This window comes from Sinohyriopsis cumingii, chromosome 5 (assembly GCF_028554795.1).
Source record: "Sinohyriopsis cumingii isolate HCF-2022 chromosome 5, ASM2855479v2, whole genome shotgun sequence".
Classification (NCBI taxonomy): Eukaryota; Metazoa; Mollusca; class Bivalvia; order Unionida; family Unionidae; genus Sinohyriopsis; species Sinohyriopsis cumingii.
Window position 1 is genome coordinate 100126705 of NC_142965.1, and position 26075 is coordinate 100152779.

General features: G+C 32.7%; 1 protein-coding gene across 3 annotated transcripts in view; it reads right to left on the bottom strand.

Moving 5' to 3' along the window:
• Nucleotides 1-4293: 4293 nt before the first annotated feature.
• The window catches only part of LOC149799873 (uncharacterized), a 45548-nt gene continuing 23766 nt past the window's right edge, over nucleotides 4294-26075 (bottom strand). For all 3 annotated transcript variants that reach the window (XM_089959310.1, XM_089959311.1, XM_089959309.1), the window contains 5 exons: nucleotides 20124-20231; nucleotides 17907-18060; nucleotides 14162-14268; nucleotides 13481-13590; nucleotides 4294-10800 (listed from right to left, as the gene is read on the bottom strand). In XM_089959310.1, the coding sequence (XP_089815436.1) occupies nucleotides 10786-10800; nucleotides 13481-13590; nucleotides 14162-14268; nucleotides 17907-18060; nucleotides 20124-20231 (494 nt within the window). In that variant the 3' untranslated portion in view covers nucleotides 4294-10785. The remainder of the gene's footprint in view (nucleotides 10801-13480; nucleotides 13591-14161; nucleotides 14269-17906; nucleotides 18061-20123; nucleotides 20232-26075) is intronic.

Genomic DNA, 26075 nt, shown 5'->3' on the forward strand with positions numbered 1-26075 from the left:
TATTACAATCACAAAATATCACTATATTTTTAGAATTTTTCACAAACTCTCAGTTAAATTTCAATCACAAATTCCCACTGATATTTTCAGAAATGTTGGCAGAGTCAGTGGAATTTCAATCCCAAAATTTCACTGATAATTTCAGAAATTTTGGTAAAATCTCCTAAAATACCATAATTTTAGTGAAAAAGGACATTTGAGTGAATGTCAAGAAATGTTCATTGATTTTGCTGAAATTTAAGTCACATTTTCACTAGGGTATGATTTTTGTAGAGCATATTTTAATAGGAAGCCAACAAAATTACTTTTCAGAATAAACATCAGATCAAGCCCAAAATCCACCTTGCACCAAATATTTTAAGTCAAAGGTTCATCTATGCTTGTACTACCAGATATTAATTTTCTGATCATGTTTACATTTTCTCTACTTTTTTGGTTACGTCTTTGTCTGTTTTTAAACATCTGTGGAAATAAATTAAAGAAAACTGACATACATGTGTTTCTTCAAATTTATATGAGTATATATTCATCCTTCCACATCAGCTACATTGACATATACATGTACTCTAACTCCCACCAATATTTCTATTTGAATCAGATGGTTTAGGTTATTAATTCTTCAGAGAGTGTTTTCCATGATGCTATAATACATGAGCCTGATTTCCATGTGGAAAAAAGTGCTTATGGATTAAAGTTGCAACTTTATTCCATATGGAATTTTCACTTGCTGTGAAGTACTTATGGAACTGATATGGAATAAATTGTCTGATTCCATAAGTTTTTCAATCCATATCTCTTCCATATGGATTCCATAAGTATTCCATACGGAATCCATGAGAAATTTCTGAACGGAATATTACATCGAGGTACTCACTTGTCCTCTCTCATTTTATTTTTGTACTCGCTGCAATCCAACCTTGAAAAATTTTAATTGAATAACATCCGTTGGCTTCAATGATATATTTCAGACCATATTAATGCTGAAATCTCGTAAATTTATGTATTTTGAACATTCAGTAACAGTTTAGACAAAACATTTCAAAAGTTGTGGTCATCTTGGGGTAAATTTGTGTGCAAAAACTAGTCTGTACAAAAACTAATTAAGTTTGGTCATCTATTTCTGTCATGAAAAGGAATTAATCCGTTAGAAGGTTGTCGACTGTCACGGCGACTGACTAAATTTAACAAATAAAATCAAAAGAACACTTAGGTCCAGTGGTGTGCAGCGCATATATGCAAGAACAAAACTCACCATTTAATTTTTATGTTTTGGATGTTAGTTTACATTGTTGGTGGTAAACAAAGCTCTTTTTCTGGCCCCATTCTCTTCAGTCTGTACACTCAGTCGCTCTCAAGTGTCATAGATCGACATCCAGTGTCTCACCAAAATTATGCTAATGACACTCAAATGTACATATCTTGCTGCCCGACTGAAGTTGTGGAAACCATCCAAAGCATAAAGAGGTGCATTTCTGATGTAAAATCATGGATGACACATAGTAACAAGCAACAAACAAATGATGATAAAACTAAAGCCAGTCTGATTATCATGCAAAGACTTTCTCATCCACATCCTTTATCTCAAAAAATAAGCATCAGCAATACCAACATTAAATTCACACAGTCTGTATGAAACCAAGGTGTCACTCTTGACAGTTCCCTCTCATTACACCAACATGTAATGAATATATGTAAGACTGCATACAGTGTATCTGGAGCTGAGACACATCAGCTCCATTCTCAATTTTCTTTTGGTTGATGCCACTAAAGCTATGTGTGTTCCTTAGTACTTTTAAGACTGGATCATTGTAATTCAGTTATGTCTGGTTCATATCAGTATCTACTGCATAAACTTCAGAAAGTTCAAAACACGGTCTGGATCACTCTTAAAGTATGATGAACTGAGCACACCTCCACCTGCTGTGTACACGTTTGATCCAGAATCAAACACAAAATCTGATCACCATCCAACATTTCATTCACTGGCTCATCTTAATATACCTATCTGACCTCACCCATGTGTACATCCCTTGAAGAAAGTTACACCCCTCTTCCAACACTCATATTCTCATTGTTTCCACTGTTAAAACAAAAGTTCGTACAATTTTCTTTGTGTAGCAGGGCTTCGCTATGTGAAATGAATTGCCCCTTCATCTTAGACACAAAGACACTGTGATCTCATTCAAGATTGCTCTTAAAACTCCCCTATTTCAACTTCAAGAACAGACTTAAAGACTTAATAATGCTTACTTCCTTATTGATTGTCAGCATGTTTTTGTTTTGTAATTTCATGGTGTTTGGTTTTTGAAATCTTGTAGTTGTATATGTTTTTTTCTGTTATCTAATACTGTAAATTGCTTAGAGTTCCTAAACATTAGGTGCTGTACTAAGTTCAGAATATTATTATTATTATTATTATTAATACCATTATTATTATTAATGTATTTGATATTACCACCATAATTGTGATACTTTGATATTTATTTATGTACATGTATGAAGAATAAAAAAAAAGTTTATAAAATATTTGCATTTCTTGCATTAATGAATATTTTACTTATTTTACACTTGTGGTACAAACAAATGTAATATTCTAATGAGCTGATTCTGTATGTGTGTGTGTGTCAATGCTTAAATTAACACCAATCCCATGGCTGGTGATGTGTGTGTCAATGCTTAAATTAACACCAATCCCATGGCTGGTGATGTGTGTGTCAATGCTTAAATTAACACCAATCCCTTGGCTGGTGATGTGTGTGTCAATGCTTAAATTAACACCAATCCCTTGGCTGGTGATGTGTGTGTCAATGCTTAAATTAACACCAATCCCATGGCTGGTGATATTGCTGGTGGATCAGTAAAACACAGCAGTCACTAATAAGCTGAGCAGGTGAAAAGTGGTCATCCACTGGTCACCTGATATAATACTTAAAAACTGAAGTGGTCATGAGGATATATTTCCTTTAATGGTTACTTGATATATTTAATGTCGTGACTGAGAACCTACCAGCATCATGCAGCTTACAAAGTAAAATAAATGTCCTGACTGAGAACCTACCAGCATCATGCAGCTTACAAAGTAAAATAAATGCTCAAGGTACAAGAGGACATCATCCAACCATCATGTAAATTAGGGCGATTACTGTTACACAAATCAGACTAAATCCACCCAGATCTGCACCACATCCACCCAAATCTACTCCAAATACATTTAGATCTACCCCAAAATATACCTTTTATATGCATAATATACTAAATAAATGTTCTTTGGTTTTCATAAATTACAAAAAAAATATATCAGAAAAGTTCTTAACTTTCAGATGGTAATAAAATGTCATTTGTTTTAATTCACATATTCTCTATTATATCAATGTTTAATAAAAAAAAAACCAAATTACTATCTTTAAAAACATTTAGATCTATTCATAAATCAGGCCAGTAGGACTGAATTTAACACTATCAAACAATAATGCATATAAATTGACTCATGACCTTCACTGATTTTTTTCATGCAATTCATGTTTCCCATGCATTATAATATTTAAATACTGTATAATAAATAAACATTGTGCAAAGAGTTATTGATGAATGTCATAATACTGCAACATTCTTTAATAATATTTTTTATTTTTATCTTGCAGTTAAAAAAAATTAACCAGTAAACCAACTTTTTATATTTTCATTCTAACCAATGAAATTTTGGGATATACTGATGAACATAAAGATTTTATTTGAAGCACATATTAAAGTCATTAAAACTTTATTCTGAATGGATGTTTTATTACATTAATAAATACATAACAATTAACAATTAGATTTAATATTTGGGTTTCTGTAGCTCATTGACCTTCAGCCCACACTGAGCAGAATTTACATTTGTTGTTAGACTGACAAACAGAACTGAAGATCATAAAGCTAAAATAGCATTACATTTTGTGTTCTAGAATGGTTGTTGTTGTTGTTCTAGGGTTTAACGCCATTTTTCAGCACAAGATAGGCTATACATGGCGGCCAGTATAACTGGTGGAGGAAGAACCCTGGAAAACCCAGGGAAGAACCACCGACCCACGAGAAGCTACTGGCAGGCTTTCCCACGTACCCACGCTAGCCGAGCCTTGGACTCGAACACACGCAGGTTCTAGAATGGTAAATTCAGTAAATTGGACACAAACATGCCTTAAATTTAGTGGCATTGAACCGAACGGTTTTGCAAAATGATGGGCGGATGATCTCACTTTTTTTGTATGCAATTATTTTACTTGAGTGAGAATTTATCAAACAAAGCATTAAACAAATGGTGAAAATGTGTTTATTATAAATCTTTATGTTTCATCAATCAATTCAGTGTTAGGAATTTGCAGGAACAATAAGTCATTCAATTCTATTATAGAAAACAATTATCATTTCAAACACATAGAGAGAGCAAGACATAGAATCTATTTTTATAAAAATGTTAATATTATCGTCATAAAAGCCATGACAAAACTTATTTTCAATGGTTCATGTCGGACAAGTGTTGAAAAAATGTGTTACAACCATTGTCAACATCCCATACCTTATGATGCATAACAAACTTCACAGTAGTAGAGTACTGCAGCACCATGCCAGTGATTTACAAACCCTATGGTAACTCAACTGCCCCAGACAAAGAATCATACAGAAACACGAACCACATGATATTAATAAGGGCTGCCACAAAAGATGATAATATTTCCAATGTATTTACTGAATGAGGTAAATACAAAACAAAAACACAATAAGGATAAGAAGCAAAGAAAAAAATGAAACTCCAAGTTAAACATAGCAGATGATGTAATTGCAGCAATTCATGCACTGCAAACTAAATCATGTATCCAGAAGGTCATTTCTGAGAGAAAAATTCCTGTCATTATTATTTACTTATGAGACCAGAAGGCATAGGATATAACTTTATGTAAAATAACAGCTATGTTTTAGGTGTTGATAGAAATTTTAATTCAGGTCAGTTTAACTTTACAGCCTTTTCTTATAACAAAATAAGTGTGTCACTAGGAAAGGAATTCATCAGTTCCCCCTTATGATGGAACCTTGTTCAAAATATTTCAACATGGTAAGTTTTTCCCCTTTTGAGTAATAAGACTGTAAGCGTGAAATTCACCACCATTCTTTGATCAAAACACATAAAGGACAATATTATGAGACACTTGGAGTGAAATGGGGCCTCACTTAGAGACAGAGAAAAGGTTATTATTTTAATGCAGATTCAGGTGTAGCTTTTGAAAGTGATGATATCAAACTTGATACCATGTGTTTAAACGTTTGCATTTATTTTACACAAAAAACAATTTCAAAACTTACTCGAAAAAGATATGTGTCAAATAGTAAAAATTACATTTATGTGCCTTTAAGGATCTTAAAACAACTAACCTTTGAGCAAACAACTATTGTGAACTAATGACTCAAATTAGCAGTGAACTGGAAACAGTCCAAATTCCCATTACTAATCAATATATCAACTTATACACCCGGAATGTGCTCTTTACAGAAGAGAGTGATTTTAAATTACACATTGCTATGATATCATGAGTTGCTGATGCATTGGACTGGCATGATGTCACAGACAGAAGAAAAAAATGATTGAAGCAATGAATAAGAGAAAAATTACATGTAATTAGTTATTGTTCCTTCTTTTAATGCTGTACATGGAGGCCTTAAAATGACTCCATCATTAAAAGGAGTGAACCATATACTTGAGGGATTTTAAAACAATTCTTTGTCGGGTTTAATGCCATTTTTCATTATATGATAGGTTATACATAGAGCCAGTATATTTAGTAGTGGAAGAACTGAGGAAGAACCACTGACCATGGGAAGGTACTGACAAGTTTTCTCACATATCCAGAAGTCAAGCATTGACTTCAACTCATGTGGACAGAGATGGGATGTGACAGTGATCTGTAAAGATAATTGCATTAGACCACTGTGCCACCTGGGGCCCCTGTATCCTGATAGTAAAATTCATGCACATAATTAGAGTAACTAATGGTATAATATCATATTATAATTGTTCCTAATTAAATAGTGTAATTATTATGGGATTCAAGACCATACACATATTATGGGAGGGTCAACAGTATACAGAAGTGTTTTACGGTGAAGGTCCACTGTAAATGTGAGGCAAAATCAAACCATGACATGACTGTAAGTGGATAAAATAATCTTAACATAGTATTTGATTTCTTATTCTTTACTATATTACATACCTTTTTAATATAATCACAGTCAATAAATATTGTTAAAATCAAAAAATCAATGTTTGGATAAATTTTATCAAATATATTTGCATGGTATAAAATGGATTACAATATATAACATTAATATATTCTATAATTATATTATATTGTCTAAGCACAAAAAAATTAGTAATACATCAATTTGTGTTAAAAGATGCATTGTTTAAAATACTGTATTAAATATTGTATTTTTACGAAAATTTAACAACATTTTGGGCAAAGTAAAGTTCTACACTGTTGTAGAAGAAGTGACCACAATCTTGTTAGTTACAATTATAAGTTTTGTGCTTCAGATTAAAAATAAGGTACAAATGTTCTATTTCATACATCAAAGTACGAAATTTTAGACTTGAGGACAAAGTACTAATAGTTAATGCAAATTGGTTATTTAAAAGGATTGTTATTTATAATCAGGACATGTAATAAGTATAGATACTTCAACTAATTAGTCTATTCAGAGTTTCAGAGACCTTTCTGGGTGCATTAGTTCACAACTTGCTTGCAAAATAGAATCACAACAAAATACATTTCTCTCACATCTATCCTTCAAACATGTTTGACTACATTAATGATATTTGTGTTCCCAGGAAAGAAAAGCAAGTTATATACCATCTATATAATTTGATTACACTTTTCTTTCTAAGTTAAATTATGGATCATCTTTAATAAGCACACAAACAGTTTTAAATATTCCATTTTCAAACAGCAGATATACTGTAAGTATCTCCCTTTGACAGTACGAGAAATTAAGGTCAAAATGCATGAGGGAGAAAAACAAAACCTTACCATTACTATATTTATCTGATGATAAGCTCTTGATTAATGAAAAGCCTATAAAATTAAAATTTAAGCTAATATTTGCAAAGTATTTGTCTGTTTGGTAATGCCAAATCCAGCTTTTTGACAAATTTAATTGGCTAGAAAAACTGTTACTAAAATAAACAGTTCCTATCTTGATGCTCTCTATCCATTTCCTACAGCAACTGACATCTATATCTTTATTTGACAAACAAATGCAGATATAAACGTTTTTATCTTTATTTGGAAGTGATCCAACTTTGGTCCATATGTTGCTCTGCAAAAATGTCACAGCAGAAAAATTATCAGGTTATATACCACTTGAATAATAACAACTGTGATCAACTTGATTGACAGACAGATAAACATCTAAATAAATGGCAACAATTAGTTTACCTTTAATACATAATTTGTTCTCATTCACATATAACTTGTACACAATGTCTAATTTCTTCACATTCAGCATTTAATTTGCTCACATTGTCTTAATTTGTTCGCATTCAACAGTTAAGTTGCTCACATTGTCTAATCTGTTTACATTCAACATACAATTTGCTCACATTGTCTAATTTGTTTGCATTCAACATATAATTTGCTCACATTGTATTAATTTGTTCGCATTCCACAGTTAAGTTGCTCACATTGTCTAATCTGTTTACATTCAACATACAATTTGCTCACATTGCCTAATTTGTTCACACTCAACATATAATTTGCTCACATTGCCTAATTTGTTCACACTCAACATATAATTTGCTCACATTGCCTAATTTGTTCACACTCAACATATAATTTGCTCACATTGTCTAATTTGTTCACATTCAACATATAATTTGCTCACATTGTCTAATCTGTTTACATTCAACATACAATTTGCTCACATTGCCTAATTTGTTCACACTCAACATATAATTTGCTCACAGTCTAATTTGTTCACATTCAACATATAATTTGCTCACATTGCCTAATTTGTTCACATTCAACATATAATTTGCTCACATTGTCTAATTTGTTCACATTCAACATATAATTTGCTCACATTGTCTAATTTGTTCACATTCAACATATAATTTGCTCATATTGTCTAATTTGTTCACACTCAACACATAATTTATTCACATTCACATTCAATATAAAACTTACTCACATGTAACTTCTCTAACTATTCAAATCCTCCAAATGTTTACGAACCTAAGTGACAATTATTTTTCAGGAAGATATTTCTAATGGTTCTGGAGATATTAACCTTATGATTGTGACCTACAGATGAATGGACACAATTTGTAAGAAAAATTGGAATAACTCCTCAAATTCTCAGCAAACTCCATTTTTACAGTGCAAAATGTCTTGCTATTACAGAAAAGCATATTAAGTTTCAAATAAATAGCTAAAAGGGTTCAGAAGATGTAGAGAAAACAAAAATGTGATGTACAGACAGACAAGCTAGCTCCAGTAAGTCCCCTCCCCCTCTTCAAACAATTTGCTGGAGGTCTAATCAGATAAAGTATATGAAAAATAACAAACTATACAGTGGATTGATACATGGAGGTTAGAACAATGAACCTAAATTAAAGAGAGTGGATTTATCAACACCTATGCAAATCAAACTTAAACCTGGTTCCATTAAAACCATCATAAACTAAAGATTTTGAATAATTCTACAGCATCCAATTACAGATGATTAAAGAATGCTAATAAAAAAGTAGACATCCATAGCAAATAAGAATCACTGTCATAATTTTGGTTCCTATTCATTGATCAAACAACGTCTTATACCAAAGTCTAGCATCCCTGCCCCAAGAATAAATAAATCTTGTAAGAATCTTGTATACATCTAGTCAATCCTTCTTCCCTACCATTGCAAACTATATAGTATATCTTACAAGTTAGCAGACAATATGTAAAAAGTATATGTGGAGTTGTGGAACACTACATGTATAAACTAAACATATATTCACAGACAGATTGCTACCTATGCACAGGGAATATATATATATATATATATATATATATATATATATATATATATATATATATATATATATATATATATATATATATATATATATTCACAGACAGACTGATAAAATCACATAGTTTCCACAATTTTCTTATTGTACTTCAGCTAAGACTCAAGTCATTGACAATAAAAAATGACAATGATCATGATTTTATACAACTTATGACAAACAGATATGCTGAAATCAATAATACTATATGAGATGTTCTGATCACACCACAAAAGCTGTTCTAAATGTACATTTCTTAAAGTATCTTTTTCAAGAACTAGAAATGTATTCATCACAGAAGACCCACCACAGTGTCTGAATTATCTCAATACAAAACTTAAATAAGGTGTCATGGACATAAAAGCAGATGATAGATAACACTATATGTCTCTAGCAGGCAAGGAATGGAAATTAGCAACAAAAAAGCTTATCACAAATTTTCCGGAATGCTTATCATGAATTTGCCAGGGATGGAAGTTCCCTTTATACTTAGAATGCAAGGATCTGACAGTTCATCAACTCTATTTCTGTTGAACTCTCAAAAAATTAGATTGCTAGAAATCAGGCCTTTCAGAAAATGGCATAAAATGTTGTCCATAACAAAAGTTATTGCTCATTGCCTCCTCTGTTTGATATTTTTAACTATATGCACATGTAAAGGAACAATACATTACTGTCAAACTACAACAAAACCTGCCTTAACAATAGTTGAGATCTAAACTCCAGAAATTTGATTGGCTGAAATTTAATTATGTCTTAAAACTAACTAATCAAATGTCTTAAGTCTAAACTGAACTTTAACACTCATATGGGTGAAATATTGGACTCCTTTTTCTTAGTTTTGCTTAGATATTAAGGATCTATTAAATGAAAACCTGTCAATAAGGGACAAATCTGTATAGTTCCTTTAGTGTCCATTATAAACAGGTCTGACATGTATATGAATTGCTTTTTGACTTTTATCAGAACATTATACTATATGTTTATTTAAAACATCTGTAACAAAGAATATATTAAGTGCTAAAGGTATACCTGGAGACATACCCAGTATGTACCTCATGCCAAAGTGATGGAGACATACCAGGTATGTAACTCATACAAAAATACTAGAAATATACCACGTATGTAACTCATACAAATATACTAGAAACATACAAGTATGTAACTCATACAAACATACTAGAAACATACAAGTATGTAACTCATACAAAAATACTAGAAACATACCAGGTATGTAACTCATACAAAAATACTAGAAACATACCAGGTATGTAACTCACATAAACATACTAGAAATATACCAGGAATGTAACTCATACAAAAATACTAGAAACATACCAGGTATGTAACTCATACAAACATACTAGAAACATACAAGTATGTAACTCATACAAAAATGCTGGAAAATGTCAGGCATTTATCTCATTCAAAAAATGCTGGAGACAAAAGTTCTGAAGGTATACCATGTATGTAACTCATATAAAAGTTCCAGTGACTTCAAATTCCTTAGTGAAAGAGAAACCACTTTCAAGATTCAGGCAAAGTGACTAGAATTAGACTGACTGTGTGATCTCTTCTGTGACTGAAAATATCCTACTTGTTGTTCTTAATGTGTTCCTTGGTCCATTCTGCTGCTGTTTGAAAATAATTCATACGTCACTCAAAATATTTGAGCTTTCAGTACAAAATGAAGATGAAACAGTCCTTCATTTTTTCTTTTTCTGCAATAAAAAAGAAAGACAATAAACAAATGTGTGTATTAGAGAGTAATTTACAAGTGTTTGTGTGCTTTTAATGCTCTTTTCTACCATGACAGGACATATTTTGTGGTGAGTGGTAAGAGACAATTGTTTGAATTCTTTAAGGTAAACCTGCATTATGCAAGTATTCCTTGTCCATTTCTAACATTCTGTATTTGCAGCTCAGTACTCAATTCAATAGGCCTGGTTAATTCAGAGTCAGTTCAATAGGCCTGGTTAATTCAGAGTCAATGCATTAGGCAATTCAATAGGCCTGGTTAATTCAGAGTCAATGCAATAGTCAATTTCATAGGCCTGGTTAATTCAGTCAATGCAATAATAAAGTCAATAGGCCTAGTTAATTCAGAGTCAATTCAATAGACCTGGTTAATTCAGAGTCAATTCAATAAGTCTGGTTAATTCAGAGTCAATTCAAACTCAATTCAACAGGCTTGGTTAATTCAAAGTCAATTCAATAGTCAATTCAAAAGGCCTGGTTATTTCAGAGTCAATTCAATAAGCTTGGTTAATTCAGAGTCATTGAAATAGTCAATTAAATTAGCCTGTTTAATTCAGAGTCAATGCCATAGTCAATTCAATAGGCCTGGTTAATTCAGACTCAATTCAATAGTCAACTTAATAGGCCTGATTAAATCAGTCAATTCAATAGCCAATTAAACAGGCCTGGATAATTCAGAGTCAATTCAATAGTCAATTCAATAGGCCTGGTTAATTCAGAGTCAATGGAATAGTCAATTCAATAAGCCTGGTTAATTCAGATTCAGTTCAATAGTCAAATCAATAGGCCTGGTTGATGAAGAGTCAATACAATAGTCAATTCAATAGACCTGGTATATTCTGATTTGATGGATAAGTCAGTTCAACAGGCCTGGTTGATAAAAGGTCAATTCAATAGTAAATTCAATAGGCCTGGTTAATTCAAAGTAATTTCAATAGGCCTGGTTGATAAAGAGTCAAATCAATAGGCCTGGTTAATTCAAAGTTAAATCAATAGGCCTGGTTGATAAAGAGTCAATTCAATAGTCAATTCAATAGGCCTGGTTAATTCAGAGTCAATGCAATAGTCAATTCAATGGCCTGGTTAATTCAGAGTCAGTTCAATAGTCATTTCAATGGCCTGGTTAATTCAGAGTCAATTCAATAGGCCTGGTTAATTCTAATTCAATAGGCCTGGTTGATAAAGAGTCAATTCAAAAGTCAATTCAGTAGGCCTTGTTAATTCAGAGTCAATGCAATAGTCTATTCAAATGGCCTAGTTAATTCAAAGGGGAACCACAAATGTGTGAAGTGCAAAATATCATCTTAAGAAATACATCAGTCTCTTTGCACATATCAATAAATTAGTACTGTATACACATGAACTCACTTATAAGTAACATGCAATGTTAAATCTCAGTTTATGCAGTTTGTTAGGAGTAGTCAGCAGAACAAAACGATAGACCTGATCTACCAGTGCATTATGCAATAGTATATTAGGGTCTATGTTTTTTGCAGTTGGACATGACATATAACCAAGTATTATAATAACTGAACCAGAAAGAAACAGAATAGATATAGCCTACTGTGAAATCATTTATTTTTCTGGGTGTTTGATTTTAATGGGAATAAAATAGGACATATTTTCATACTTAAATTTGTGCATTTGAAAAATGGATTGTAGTGTTCCAATGAGTTTTTGTTGGTGTCTTTATATTCATTAGTGTTTGCATTTGTGAAATCCACTAAAATTATTTGCCTTTGCAGTATTTCTTCCAACAATATAAATTAACCCACCCTCTTTCTGAATTAGGTTGTGACTGAGAAAGATAAAATGTTCAAAATTGTGATGTGGTATAGCCACTGGCTTTGTTCATATGAAAAGCAACTATCTTGGCAATAGATGTGGCGACAATGTGCTTACCAAACTTCTTTAGTCCAAAATATTTGAGTTTGGTGTAGCTGCATACATGATTTTGTACAAATCTGAACTCTTTAAAAAACATGAAATATAAAATGCAATATTGAAAATGATGGACATGCCTTACTTAAGTGTAAAGACAAGGATTCTGCAGATGCAGTCTTCTGCCTGCTATTTATGCAACACTTTAGTCATTGAGCATGAAAATTAAGCCAATGTGACCTTCTTTTGGCTATGATGAGCAGGATCCTCTATAACTGATACAATCATTTAGTTCTTTACTACATACATCAGTGTCAGAAACCTGTGACACAAACCCATGATACATTGACAAAACAATGACAACATTGATGGAAAGGTTATACTACTGTCTCATTTATGGTTGACAGGCAAGACAAACAAAGCCACTTTGGCTCCAATGAACACTATCTGGTCTACACTTTGGCACACACAATGGGTGTATCCATGTGATTTTTAGACACAGAATGAGACTGTGCCATCAAATCAAAAACAGAAGTGATACCCAAGGAAGGCACTTTCATGTTTGCATAATCCAACAGTAAAGGTACATATGGATTCTTAGTATGAATATTTCTCTGGGAAAAATAGGACTTATGAAAATATAGAACGCAATTTCTAAAACTGATTTCTCTAAGTTTATATAATACACTATCCATATGCCACACTTTCCACACATCAAAGTATACATTATATATAACAAGTGATACACTAGCTAATACCAACCTTTCCCTTTTTCTTCTTTTTCTTCAAACCAGCACCAAGTTTGGCCAGAGCACTGTATGTTTCTGCACTAAGTCTATGGGTTGCCTTGAGCTTTACCCCAGAAAGTTTTTCTGAAAAAAGTATTATTTCTAATTTACTTGAAAAATAATTATCAAGTAGAGTAAGTGTGGGTAAATCTACCTATTACTATGTGTTATATATATATATATATATATAAAACGATAAATAGAATATTTTGAAGCAACCTTTCTTTATTTTTAATAGGAATAGCTAAGCCTTTCTCTTTGTAACGCACTGTGTATGTCTTCATATGGAAAACATGTTCAACTCCTTTTGAGAAAACACAAGGAAGCAACATTTTACTTTCACATTTCAACATTTTTTAAATTTCCATTTTAAATAGTTGATTTGTTCTGCTGCATCAATTCAAACTTTCACCTTTACATAACTATGAAAATAATCTGCTCAATTTCAAAACTCTTTACCACAGGTAAAAATTAGTTAAATCCATTTAAATTTGTTTTCTGCTTTAAATATAGCAATTATGAACTTTAAAAAGAGGAACAAAGATGGGGAAGTGTGCTAGTTTTGCATTTTGTTCACTGCCAAAGTAAGAGGGGAACAAATGATTGAACCAAAATCAAACTGTTCAACAGCAACAATACATTTTATTTCAGTTACCTTCCTTTCTGTATTCTAGGGCTTCAATTATTTCCCTACCGGCTAGGTCACCTATAAGGTTATCTTCTAAATCCAGCTCTTCAAAACAGTTTGAATACATCAGCAACCTGAAATGGCATGCAAAAACATAGCAACTAATAATATTACTGTACAAGAAAGAGGAAACACATGCATGTTCAGCAAGCCAACATTCTCAGTTTTATTAATTTGCTGTGAATTCATGCATTTTATAGGTATACATTCTTGTACTTTGTAAAAATTTACATTTCAACTGGCACTTAAATTCATAGAAAGGGGAGGTGGGGGTAGGTTTAATTGTTTTCTACTGAATAATCATGATTCATTAGATCATTAAACTTGATTTGTACCAGTCTAGGAATCAATAAAAATTGGTGACCTAGGAAAAATGGTACCCCACAAATATAGTGGATTCATAGTATAACTTAAAGAATACTGTCAACTCCATCCAAAAGACAAAAAATGCTTAACAAAATCCATCAAATTAATAGAGAATGGTTACCAAAGTAAATCGTATCAATGAGAATCCTTACAAATGTCCGTAAACTTGACAGAGATTGCTTACCAAAGTGAATCAAATTGACAGAAAATGCTTACCAAAGTCCTCAATATTGATTAAGAGTCCTTACCAAAGTCTGTAAAATTTACAGAAAATGCTTACCAAAGTCTATAACATTAATATAAAATACTTACCAAAGTCTGTAAAATCCACAGAAAATGCCTACAAAAGTCCATCAAATTACAGAAAAAGTTTATCAAAGTCCATAAAATTTACACAAAATCTTTACCAAAGTCCATCAAATTGACACAAAATCTTTACCAAAGTCCATCAAATTTAAGAAAAGGCTTACCAAAGTCTGTAAAATTAATAGAGAATGCATACCAAAGTCCACCATATTGATTGAGATTGCTTAACAGACTCAAATTGATAGTGAATGTTTAACAAAGTTTGCCAAATTGATTCCCAACAGAGTTAAACACCACACCTTGATGTGATCTAAAATTAGAAAACACATATAGAAATCATGCAAATGATGGAGACTTACAAAATAACTCTACAGTTTATAAAATATGTAGGTGGGGGGACCTATTTGGATCTGTTTTTTGACCATGTGAAGCATTTACCCAATCTAGGTCTAAATAATAATAAAAATATAGTCAAATACTTAATGAAAATAATTCATCATTAAAACCAACCTTCAGTTGCTCAATGCCAATACTATCAAATTGCAACCCCACCATAACATGCCCAGTGATAATGTGGTCCCGAAATTTTGTATATTCATTCGCACATGAACAAATATTTTTTGTTCAAAGTATGTGAAATAGTGTATTAAAAAAAATGTATCATTTTGAGGAAGAGATTGCATATGAATTAGAATATAATATGATCATGGCATGGTTCCTGACATTTTAAATACATGTACATGTATTTTTCTCGTACCAGGAAAAATTATTTTTCTTAAGTATGGGAAATAGTATGTAAAACATTTATTATCATTTTGGGAAAGAGTTTGCATATGAAATTTTATTTAATATGATCGTGCACAGCTTCTGAAATTTAACAATTTCACCTGGTTCTTTAAGTGTTATGCCAAAATAAACAGTATTGGAAATGTTGCTTATTACTGATACAGGAGTAAAGCCAGTACCGTATTTTCCCGCATATATCCCGCAGACGCAGATAATCCGCACCCTCATATAGCCCGCGGGTTTGGGGGTTTTGTGTAAAAAATCGTTGGCATAACCCGCACTTTTGTATAACCCGCAACCATAGATTGATGAACTTTTTTGTGTATGTTCATATTGTCTACCATTACTGTTTTTAGAAGGACCGAATTCATCAATGCTCACACATGGATGACGAACGATACTACAACTACTACATTTTCACTCACCCGCCCAACATGCAAATTTGTATTTACGCTATCAAGTCAGTCAGCCCCGGTCCATATTCATCCCTCTGCATCAGTTCAAGTTAGTCACCCTGCCTCCACTATATTCTGGCTGGCAGCCAGCAGATTTGAATTTTGAAGCCAGGTACTTGTGAGCCGGATATGCAATGGTGTGAGGTCCTGAGGCTGAATGCCACAATTGTCAATTTCGAATGTAGCTCGCATGACGTCAATTAACTACCAGTATTCAGGCTAGGTACACAGTGCTTGTACGCGTAGGCTGTCTATAGGAGCTGTGTCTCAACTACAGGCTATATAAACGCGGACATTTCTAAATAATCTTGTATTCTTTTTAATTGTAGATTAGAGTTTAAATAATTTCTTTCTGTTTAATTTAAAAAATGCCGAAACAAAAGTCTTACATAGCCGACTTCAAGCTAACTGCCATTGCGTATGCTGAAGTGCATGGCAATAGAGCCACAGGCAGAAAATTTGATATTGATGAGAGTGTAATCCGAGGTTGGAGAAAAGAAAAAGGAACGTTGGAGAAGATGAATCCACGAAAACGTGCTCGTCGTGGACCTAAAGCAAAATGGCCTCACCTTGAAGCTGACCTGAAGCAGTGGATCGTGGCCCAGCGGGAAAACAACCGACCAGTCTCGACAGTTGCCATCAAAATGAAGGCCAAACTCATGGCAGCAGAGAAGCACATTGATGATTTTAAAGGAGGAGTGCATTGGGTATATAAATTTATGAAGAGGAACCAATTGTCAGTCAGAACACGAATGACCGTCGGCCAACGTCTACCCGAGAATTGGGAGAAGAAGATGGATGATTTTCGTGAATTCGTCGCCAGGGAAATATATTGAAATATTATTACGTGTAAAAAATTTGTGATATAACCCGCACCCCCCCCCCCCCGACGGGGTTTGTAAAATCTGGTATAACCCGTGGGATATATGCGGGAAAATACGGTAAGTCATCTTTGAACTTGTCTTCAATTAGTTCTATATATAATTGTTGCTCAAACAATAGCAGTATGAAATTTTTATAGACACTGTTCATAGACCCTGGCAGGTAATGAACCATACACATGCTGCGTCTTTCTAAACCTAATTTTACTGTTCATTTTTCCCATCGAATTCAGAAACACAATGATCCGTGACAAAATTATTGAATAGTTTAAATATGTCTGCAATTTTTGCAATGGAATTACATATGTCATGGTCTAATTGCAAACCCCGATGGTATAATATCAGAGGCAAGTAAACAGTGTTAACACTCTGTTCAAGCTATACATTAGAAATTGAATTCAGAATATGATCTAGGACAAAATTACTGAATACTGTAAATCTGTGTGCAATTTTTCAATGGAATTACATGCATAATGGATGAACTGCATACCTCAATGGCACGATAGTAAACGGTGTTGATACCCTATTCATCATATACGTTAGACATGACTACATGTATGTGCCAATGAATTGTCTTCTAAAAAAAAGTAAAATACTGTAAAACACCACATTAACACGACCCTGCTATTAACGTGATCCAATTTTGTGGACCCCAATTATCATGTTATATCGGTGTTCCACTGTACATCATCAACTGATGTCATCAGACTCATATTTTTAGGTTATCCCAAACCTTCTAGTGACTAAGATGTTTGCTGATTACCATGATTCCTGGGATGCTTCTATTTTCAAAACCCCATTGAAATGAAGATAAATATATTAACTGTCAGGCGTTAAGATCAAATATATTTCTAAAGATTACAAATTGAACTTTTTGCAAGAGACATAAGTGAAATTAGATGGCAAATTAAATTATACTTTTTAAATATCCTGATACATATCAATGGTGTGAACTTTGAACCAAACTGGAGGTTGTCTATTCCATTGTCTGCCAGATGGAGCTTTTGTATCCAAGGACCAACTCGAGGTGGGGGAGGGGGCTCCTTCTTTTTCTTTTTCTTGCCCTTCTTCCCTGTAAATGCAGAAGGTTAGTAGATGTCAACAATAATCTGTACTTCTTGTTTTGGTAAAATTTTCAACCTGACATGAATAATATCTACAAACGTCATAGTGTGTGAAGACAAGCAATATAAAATTTCATGTTTTAACTTTCTGATTGCCATTTTAATCAGTTTAGTATTACATCAGTAGAAGAGTTCACAATTTTGAGATTGCCATGTATAATAAAACAAGGCCATGTTCAGTATAGCTGGCATTTTCTAGCATTAAGCAAGCAATCCCAGTGTAAGGACTAGTAATGAGCAGTGGAAACTGAGAAACACTAATGGCTAATACAAATAACATACTGTTAGTAATACAATGCAATTCATGTAAATCTGGTCCTAATTACAGAAAAACATGTCAAATTTAATTTGTAAACTAAGGCTAGAAGTTACTACTACACGTAATGGGTCAATCAGATGTTACAGCATCCAAATGCATTAAATGGAAAGCAGCCTTAAAGTCTAAACAGAAAATAAGATGTTAGTGAGTTCAGCCTTGGCTTTTATAAAGGATGATAAGGCAAACTGGTGAAATTCTTCCTGATTCATAATGGTCATTTCAGATCATTTTATTCAAATGCAACTATTTTTTATAAAATGCAGCTAGTATAGTAATACTTTGAGGAACAGAGATACCAGACATACATGTGCTGGTTTATAAGTCCATTCCACCTGAAACTGGATAGACTCAGATCTCCCAGCTCATAAAGTACTGGCAGAGCTGAGTCTATGCAGTTTGTTAGGAGCAATAAATAGAACAAACAAAAGAAAATAGAACCTGATCTGCTGATGCATTTTGTAATGACAGATCAGGGTTTGCACTGTTTGCAGTTGGACTGAACTTATAAGCAAGTATATACAATATATGTTAATTCACATAGAATGTTGTTTGCCTGAAGTAAGTCTGCTTCACCACATTGACAATATTCATAATTCTAAAGGCAAATAATATTTGTTTTTAATCTGTAACAACCGTAGTTGTAACTGTGGATAAACTCCATGCAATGCCAACTTCACGGGACCATCTAATCTTCATGTTAAAAATTCATATCAAAGGATAAGTTATTTAAAAGAAACATACTGTTTTCCATGAAACCAGTTTATAATACTAGCTTTTAATGCAGTCCAATTTTCATATAGACAAGCTCTCAGCAATCAAAAATGCTTGCTAAATAAAATGGATTTAAGATGTAATTTACAGTGATATAAATAATCCATGCTCATTTTTCATATTAACTGCTCCAGTGGCCTAAGTGATTAAAGTATATGCATCTGATGCGGGAGGTTACAGGTTCATACCTAAAACTTATACAAATATTGTACATGCAGTTGCCTCACTTGGCGTTCTGTGTTAGGACTGGTCCCCTGATGTCAGGATAATGTGACTGGGTGAGACATCATGCTACATATCTGCATCATTATGCCTCAGTGCTAAACATAACTATAATCTGATACACTGCAGAGTTCAAGCTACATTAAAATCCAAATTATGCACACATACACACACACATTTTTTATAATATGATTTTGAAGGGAATCAGAAGGTCCCTTTTAACAAGTGAACACAATATAATTTCACCCCTAATCACCTCTTATTTAATGTATTTTCACCCCAATGGCCTCTGACCTAAGGTATTTTAACCCCTGATGACCTCTAACCCAATGAAAAGTGATTCTCCTTATATGTCTGCTAAGGTGACTGTTAAAATCTTGTATTAGACTTCTACACTTTTTGTCATTGTATGAGTAGATTTTAAGCCTACGATGCAACAAAGCAAAACAAGTCAAGACAAAATAAAGACTTGCATAGCATATATGTACTGTAAAAAGAGTGATTTCATCATCAGTGGTATATTTTACATTTTTGCAAGTTATACTGTAACACCTGCAGATTTTGGAAGCATAATTAATATACAAGGTTATACATTTAAACAGAATTTATTTTCATTATAATCTCATTTTAAGAGTGCTAAATCACAAAAAATATAAGCCACTATCAATACATACAATATAAATTTTTTTATTGTCCAACCTTTTTTCTTCTTTTTCTTTTCTTCAGTTCCTTCTGCTGTATCAGACTTCTCATCTTTTCCACTCTCTCCACTCACAGCACTCCCAAATCGTGACTTTGACTCCTTCTCTACAAAAGAGTAGTAAACTTTCTTATCCAATGATTACACTCATTAAGTTACCATAAATCTGGATTATTTTTGCCAAGATTTATTTCTACTAATTGCATCTAAATTGGGGTATATGGGGGCCATTCGTTATAAAGCTGTTCTGAGGAATGTATACCGATATATATGAGACCACATTATACTAGAGTAACATACAAGAAATTGTAACATGATATAGACATCACAACATTAAACTGTGATAACTTACAAGAATTTGTACCATGATAAAACAAGGTCACATTATACTGGGGTACATTACAAGAAAATGTGTTGAATACAAACAGGGCCACCTTAAACTGGGGTACATTACAAGAAAGTGTGTCATGATACAGATAAGACCACATTAAATTGGGATACATTACAATAAATTGTACCATGATAAAACAAGGCCACATTACACTGTGGTACATTACAAGAATTTGTACCATGATGAAACAAGGCTACATTATATTGGGATACATTACAAGAAAGCATGTTATGATATAGACAAGACCATATTAAACTGGGGTAAACTCCAAGAAATTGCATCATGATAAAATAAGGCCATATTATACTGAGGTATATTATAAGAAAGTGTCATGATATAGACAAAAGGCCATATTATAATTTGATACATTATAACAAAGTGTGCCATGATACAAAGCCAGATTATACAAGGGTACATTGCAAGAAACTGTGTGATGATACACTCAAAGCCACATTATACTGTGATACATTACATGAAAATGTGCCATGATATAGACAAGGCAACATTATAAGGCCATATTCTACAATACATGAATGAATATAATTCAACCACCAAACCTGTGGTATATCAATGATAACGTTATATTGAGACACTTTATAATGAGTAATTAATGCATTTATTGTCAAGATTTTTATTTTTGTGCATTAAAGTCTGGAATTCATGTTAAGTTTTTGGGGGATGTTCTTGTATGCCTTTGGATTTCTTTGCAGCTGCAACATTCTTCATTGCAGGTTAGAATTAGAGTGAAAAAATGAGAGATTCACTGAATATTTATTTGACTAAAAATCTGATGTACCATGACAAACGGTTAAAATATTGAGGAAGTTTTCAAGTAACTTCCATTTTTATACCATTTCAATTTTTGTACAATATTAATACATAAATACTTATATTTTATCCTCTAATATTTACATAATTAACCTGAAACTTATTTAAAAGTGTCAAATTGTAAATTCTAAACAAGTTAATAATTAATATATACTTTTCTTGTAATGTTTTGTACACCCTTTAAATAATTAAGAAATCTGTATACAATGATATTAAAATGTTGTGGTATCATTATTTGTTCAACAATCCTCTGGATAATATATATATATATATATATATATATATATATATATATATATATATATATATATATATATATATATATATATTCCCAATAAAATTACATCTGCAGCAAAATATATCTAGATTTACTACAACAACATGCAGTAAGTTTATATCTTCAGTAGCATATATGTGTTTGCTATTTGGTACGCAGAATAATGAACAAAAGGATTTCTGAAATACAATATTTTAAAGAATGATTTCAGCCATAACAACTATTTTATCTGTATGCCTTTCGTAATTATAGTTATTAGCATGCATGCATTCCATGACTTTGAAAGTCAGCTGCCAATACTGTAAAAAAATGCAAACATAGATACCTACTTGAATAAACTTATTGTTACACTAGAAAACAAAATTGATACAGCTTCTGTAACAATGAATTGAGTACTAAGCTTACAATTTTATTCCATGTTCCCAGAAGTTTCAAATTAAAAGACAAAATGATTTCTATCTACTGCAGTTGACTTACATGACTCTGTGGTGTACAATGATTGAATTAATTCTCATGTGTGTCAACCTTTGCGTATTTGCATGCGTAAAATGTATCCACATTTGTGTATTTGCATGGGTAAAATGTATCCACATTTGTGTATTTGCATGGGTACAGTTTATCCACTTTAATTTGTGTTTGATACACTAGATCAACTTTTGTGTTTTTGAATCAGTACAGTGTATAAGCTTGTGTGTTTTATGGATGTATAGTATATCAGCTTGTGTTTTACATGGATACAGTATATATATTTGATTGTTTTATTTGGGTACAGTATGTCAATTTGTGTTTTACATGGGTACATTGTGTCAACTTTTGTCTTACATGGGCAGAGTGAATCACTCTATGTGTTTTACATGGGTATAGTGTATCAGCTTGTGTGTTTTACATGGATACAATATATGAACTTGTGTTTTACATGGATAAAGTTGTATTAACTTGTGCATTTTACATTGATACAGTATATTAAACTGTGTGTTTTATGTAGGTACAGTATATCAGCTTTTGTGTCTTACATGGAACAGTATATCAACTTGTGTTTCTGCATGGGTACAGTGTATCCACTTTTGCATTTACATTGTAACACTATATCACCATTTTTGTTTTTGCATGGGTTTAGTGTATCCACTTGTGTGTTTTTATATGGGTACAGTGTATCCAATTTTGTGTTTTACAAAGATAAACTATATTAACTTTTGTGTTTTTTCATGGGTATAGTGTATCAACCTGGGTGTTTACAGAGGTATAGAGAGTACCAACTTGTGTTTTACATGGGTTCATATCAACATGTGTGTTTTACATGGGTACAGTATATCAACATGTGTTTTTCATTGGTACAGTGTGTCAACCTTTATGTCTTACATGTGTACAGTGTGTCAACCTTCATGTCTTACATGGTACAGTGTGTCAACCTTTTCATCTTACATGGGTACAGTGTGTCAACCTTTATGTCTTACATGTGTACAGTGTGTCAACCTTCATGTCTTACATGGTACAGTGTGTCAACCTTTTCATCTTACATGGGTACAGTGTGTCAAAACTTTATGTCTTACAAGGGTACAGTGTGTCAACCTTTATGTCTTACATCAGTACAGCATGTCAACCTTTATGTTTTACATGGGTACAGTGCATCAACCTTAATGTCTTACATGGGTAGAGTATGTTAACCTTTATGTCTTGCATGGGTGCAGTGTATCAGTTTGTGTTTTACATGGGTATGTAACAGCTTGTGTGCTTTACACGAGTGAAACATATCAACTTTTGTTTTACATTGGTACAGTGTATGAGCTTGTTTTGTACATGGGAATAGTGTATCAACTTGACATCTATTTCACATGGGCACATTATATCAACTTGTGTGTTTTATATGGGTACAGTATATTAACTTTTTGTGCCTGGGTAAAGTATATCTGATTCAACTGTTTTGTCTTAATGGTACATTGTATCACGTTTTGTGTCTTACGTGGGTACAGTATATCAGCTTGTGCATTTGTACCAAACAGATGACACATTAATAGAAATTTAGTTAAGAATATTTGTTTCTTTTTATCTTCCTCTTTTAACGCCTGCCTATGTAGAAACTTCCTAGCTGTGCCATTATACTGTAGGCAGTGTACAGACTTAGATAATATAGGTATTTCATTTAGCAATCTCAAAATATTCTGTACCTAAGGGAAAACATGTGCAGATTTGTTCTGCACATTATATTATGATAGCAATACATGTATATCTAATTTTTCTCAAATTTTAGTGTATTCCAGGAATCCAACTATTCTGAAATAATATAAATCTTAACTATTTTGTTATCTTGCAATCAGTAGTATTGGAATATCATAACTTATCCAAAGACTGACACGCAGTAAAATTATACAGCTGAAAATCATTTATAATCAAACTCTGGAATGTGTCAGAAGTGATCATAATAAATTGAATTTTTGGTAAATAAGTAACTAAATATATGATGTATTTTACAATGTAATTTAAACCTAGACTTACAATTTGTATTTAGATCTGCAAATCTGGTTTCATTATTTATAGGTTTTAGTGAATTATCACTCAGCTTCACCATTATGATGTGAAAATTGACAAAATATAGTAACCAACATTGTTAGTGTGTAACACTTTAGACAATTGTATAAAATAGCAGCCCATGGCCTAAAATCTTTTAAACAAGGTAGACTGGTTTATCTGTCTTCAAACATGATTATCATACTGTAATATAATCAGCTGCAACTTTCCCGGTCATGTTCTTTGCTAATGTTCTAGATGGTATTACATTAAACCTTGTCTTGAAAGACCACCTCCTCTGCCAAAAAAATAAGGTCTCTCAAACAGGTGGTATCTCATAACAGGTCATAACACTATATAATCAACAGATTCATGCAATGCCAACCTGATCTCTCAAGACAGGTGGTTTCTCATAGTAGTTGTCCTTCAAGACAGGTTTTACTGTATCTCTTCCTCTGAGATCTAAAGTTGTTTATGAAATTTCTCTAACTTAAGTTATGAGATATTGTGATCTCTTTGTTGCCCTTTGATGCCAAACTTCTCATAATTGTATTATTCTACCATGGAGATAAAACAAAGATTGAATGTGAGCTTAAAATTTTGCATCAACCAATAAAATGCAGTATACTTATGAAAAATCACTTCTGACAGGCTGAGTCAGGAAATTATATCTACAGTTCAAGCTCAGGGTGTTATAAAAAAAAAAAAATTACCCAGCATGGAACAAAATTTTTGAACATGAGTTTATTGTCAGACAAAAACATTCCTAAAACCATCTCACTGACAGACTTACAGTCATGAGATCTCATTCACAGACTCACAGTAATGATATCTCAATTAGACTTACAGTAATGTGATTTCACTGACATACTTAGGGTAATGAGGTTACACTGACAGATGAACAGTAACGAGATCTAAAGGCTTTTAACAAAGTAAAATCAGGGGCCCCGAGTGGCCAAGTGGTCTAAAGTGCTCTCCATTATGGATCACTGCCATCTCACCTCTGTCTGCATGGGTTCAAGTCTCGGATTCGGCTAATGTGGGTATGTGAGAAAGCTTGCCAGTAGCTTCTCGTGGGTCAGTGATTCTTTCTCAGGTTTTTCCATGTTCTTCCTCCACCATTAATACTGGCTGCCATGTATATCATGTGCTGAAAAATGGCATTAAACCCTACAACAACAACAACAAAGTAAAATCTTTCTTATTTATATAGAATGTCAAAGAGATCAGTTGGCTCAAACAGCAAGGTTTAGACTAAAACAGTGAGTTTCAATTATCATATATTTAACTCAAAGTCTGACTTCATTCTCCAACCAATTGCCATGACCTTTAAGTACTGTTCAACCAAATTTTTGCATCACTTTATGAGAAAGTTGCCAAACAAGGGTCTGGTGAAAAAAACAATTAAAATTTACTTTCAAGATCTGGTAAGAGAAACAGTATTTCTGATAATGCCAAATCATGGTTTCAAACAATTGGAAATTAATGTAATTTCCTTAGCCGATTAATGAGGTTACATTTTACATCATTGTACTGACAAGTGATGTCACATTTGACCTAAATATCAACATTTTCATTGGATGACCAGGACATGATGCTGCATCAATAGTGGTGTTAAGATTTTTGTCAATTGTCCTTGTCAATTAGATAGATCTTAAGTGGTGACAATGACAATCTGTAGTCCTGTTTAATACACATTCATCATTATTTTCAATTTTTAATTGTATTCTATTTATGTAACCTCAATTCCCTCTAATCAAGGCACAGTAACCTATCTGCATAAAACCATAAGCACATCATATATAGTTTTAGCCACAAAAAAGCAAATTATTGCATGTGCACACAAAAGCAATTGAAAACTATATTATAATTATGCATTCATGAAACTAATCACCACAATATTTCATCACTGTTAGTTCATCTTAAAAAAATCCATTCATTGGCATTACA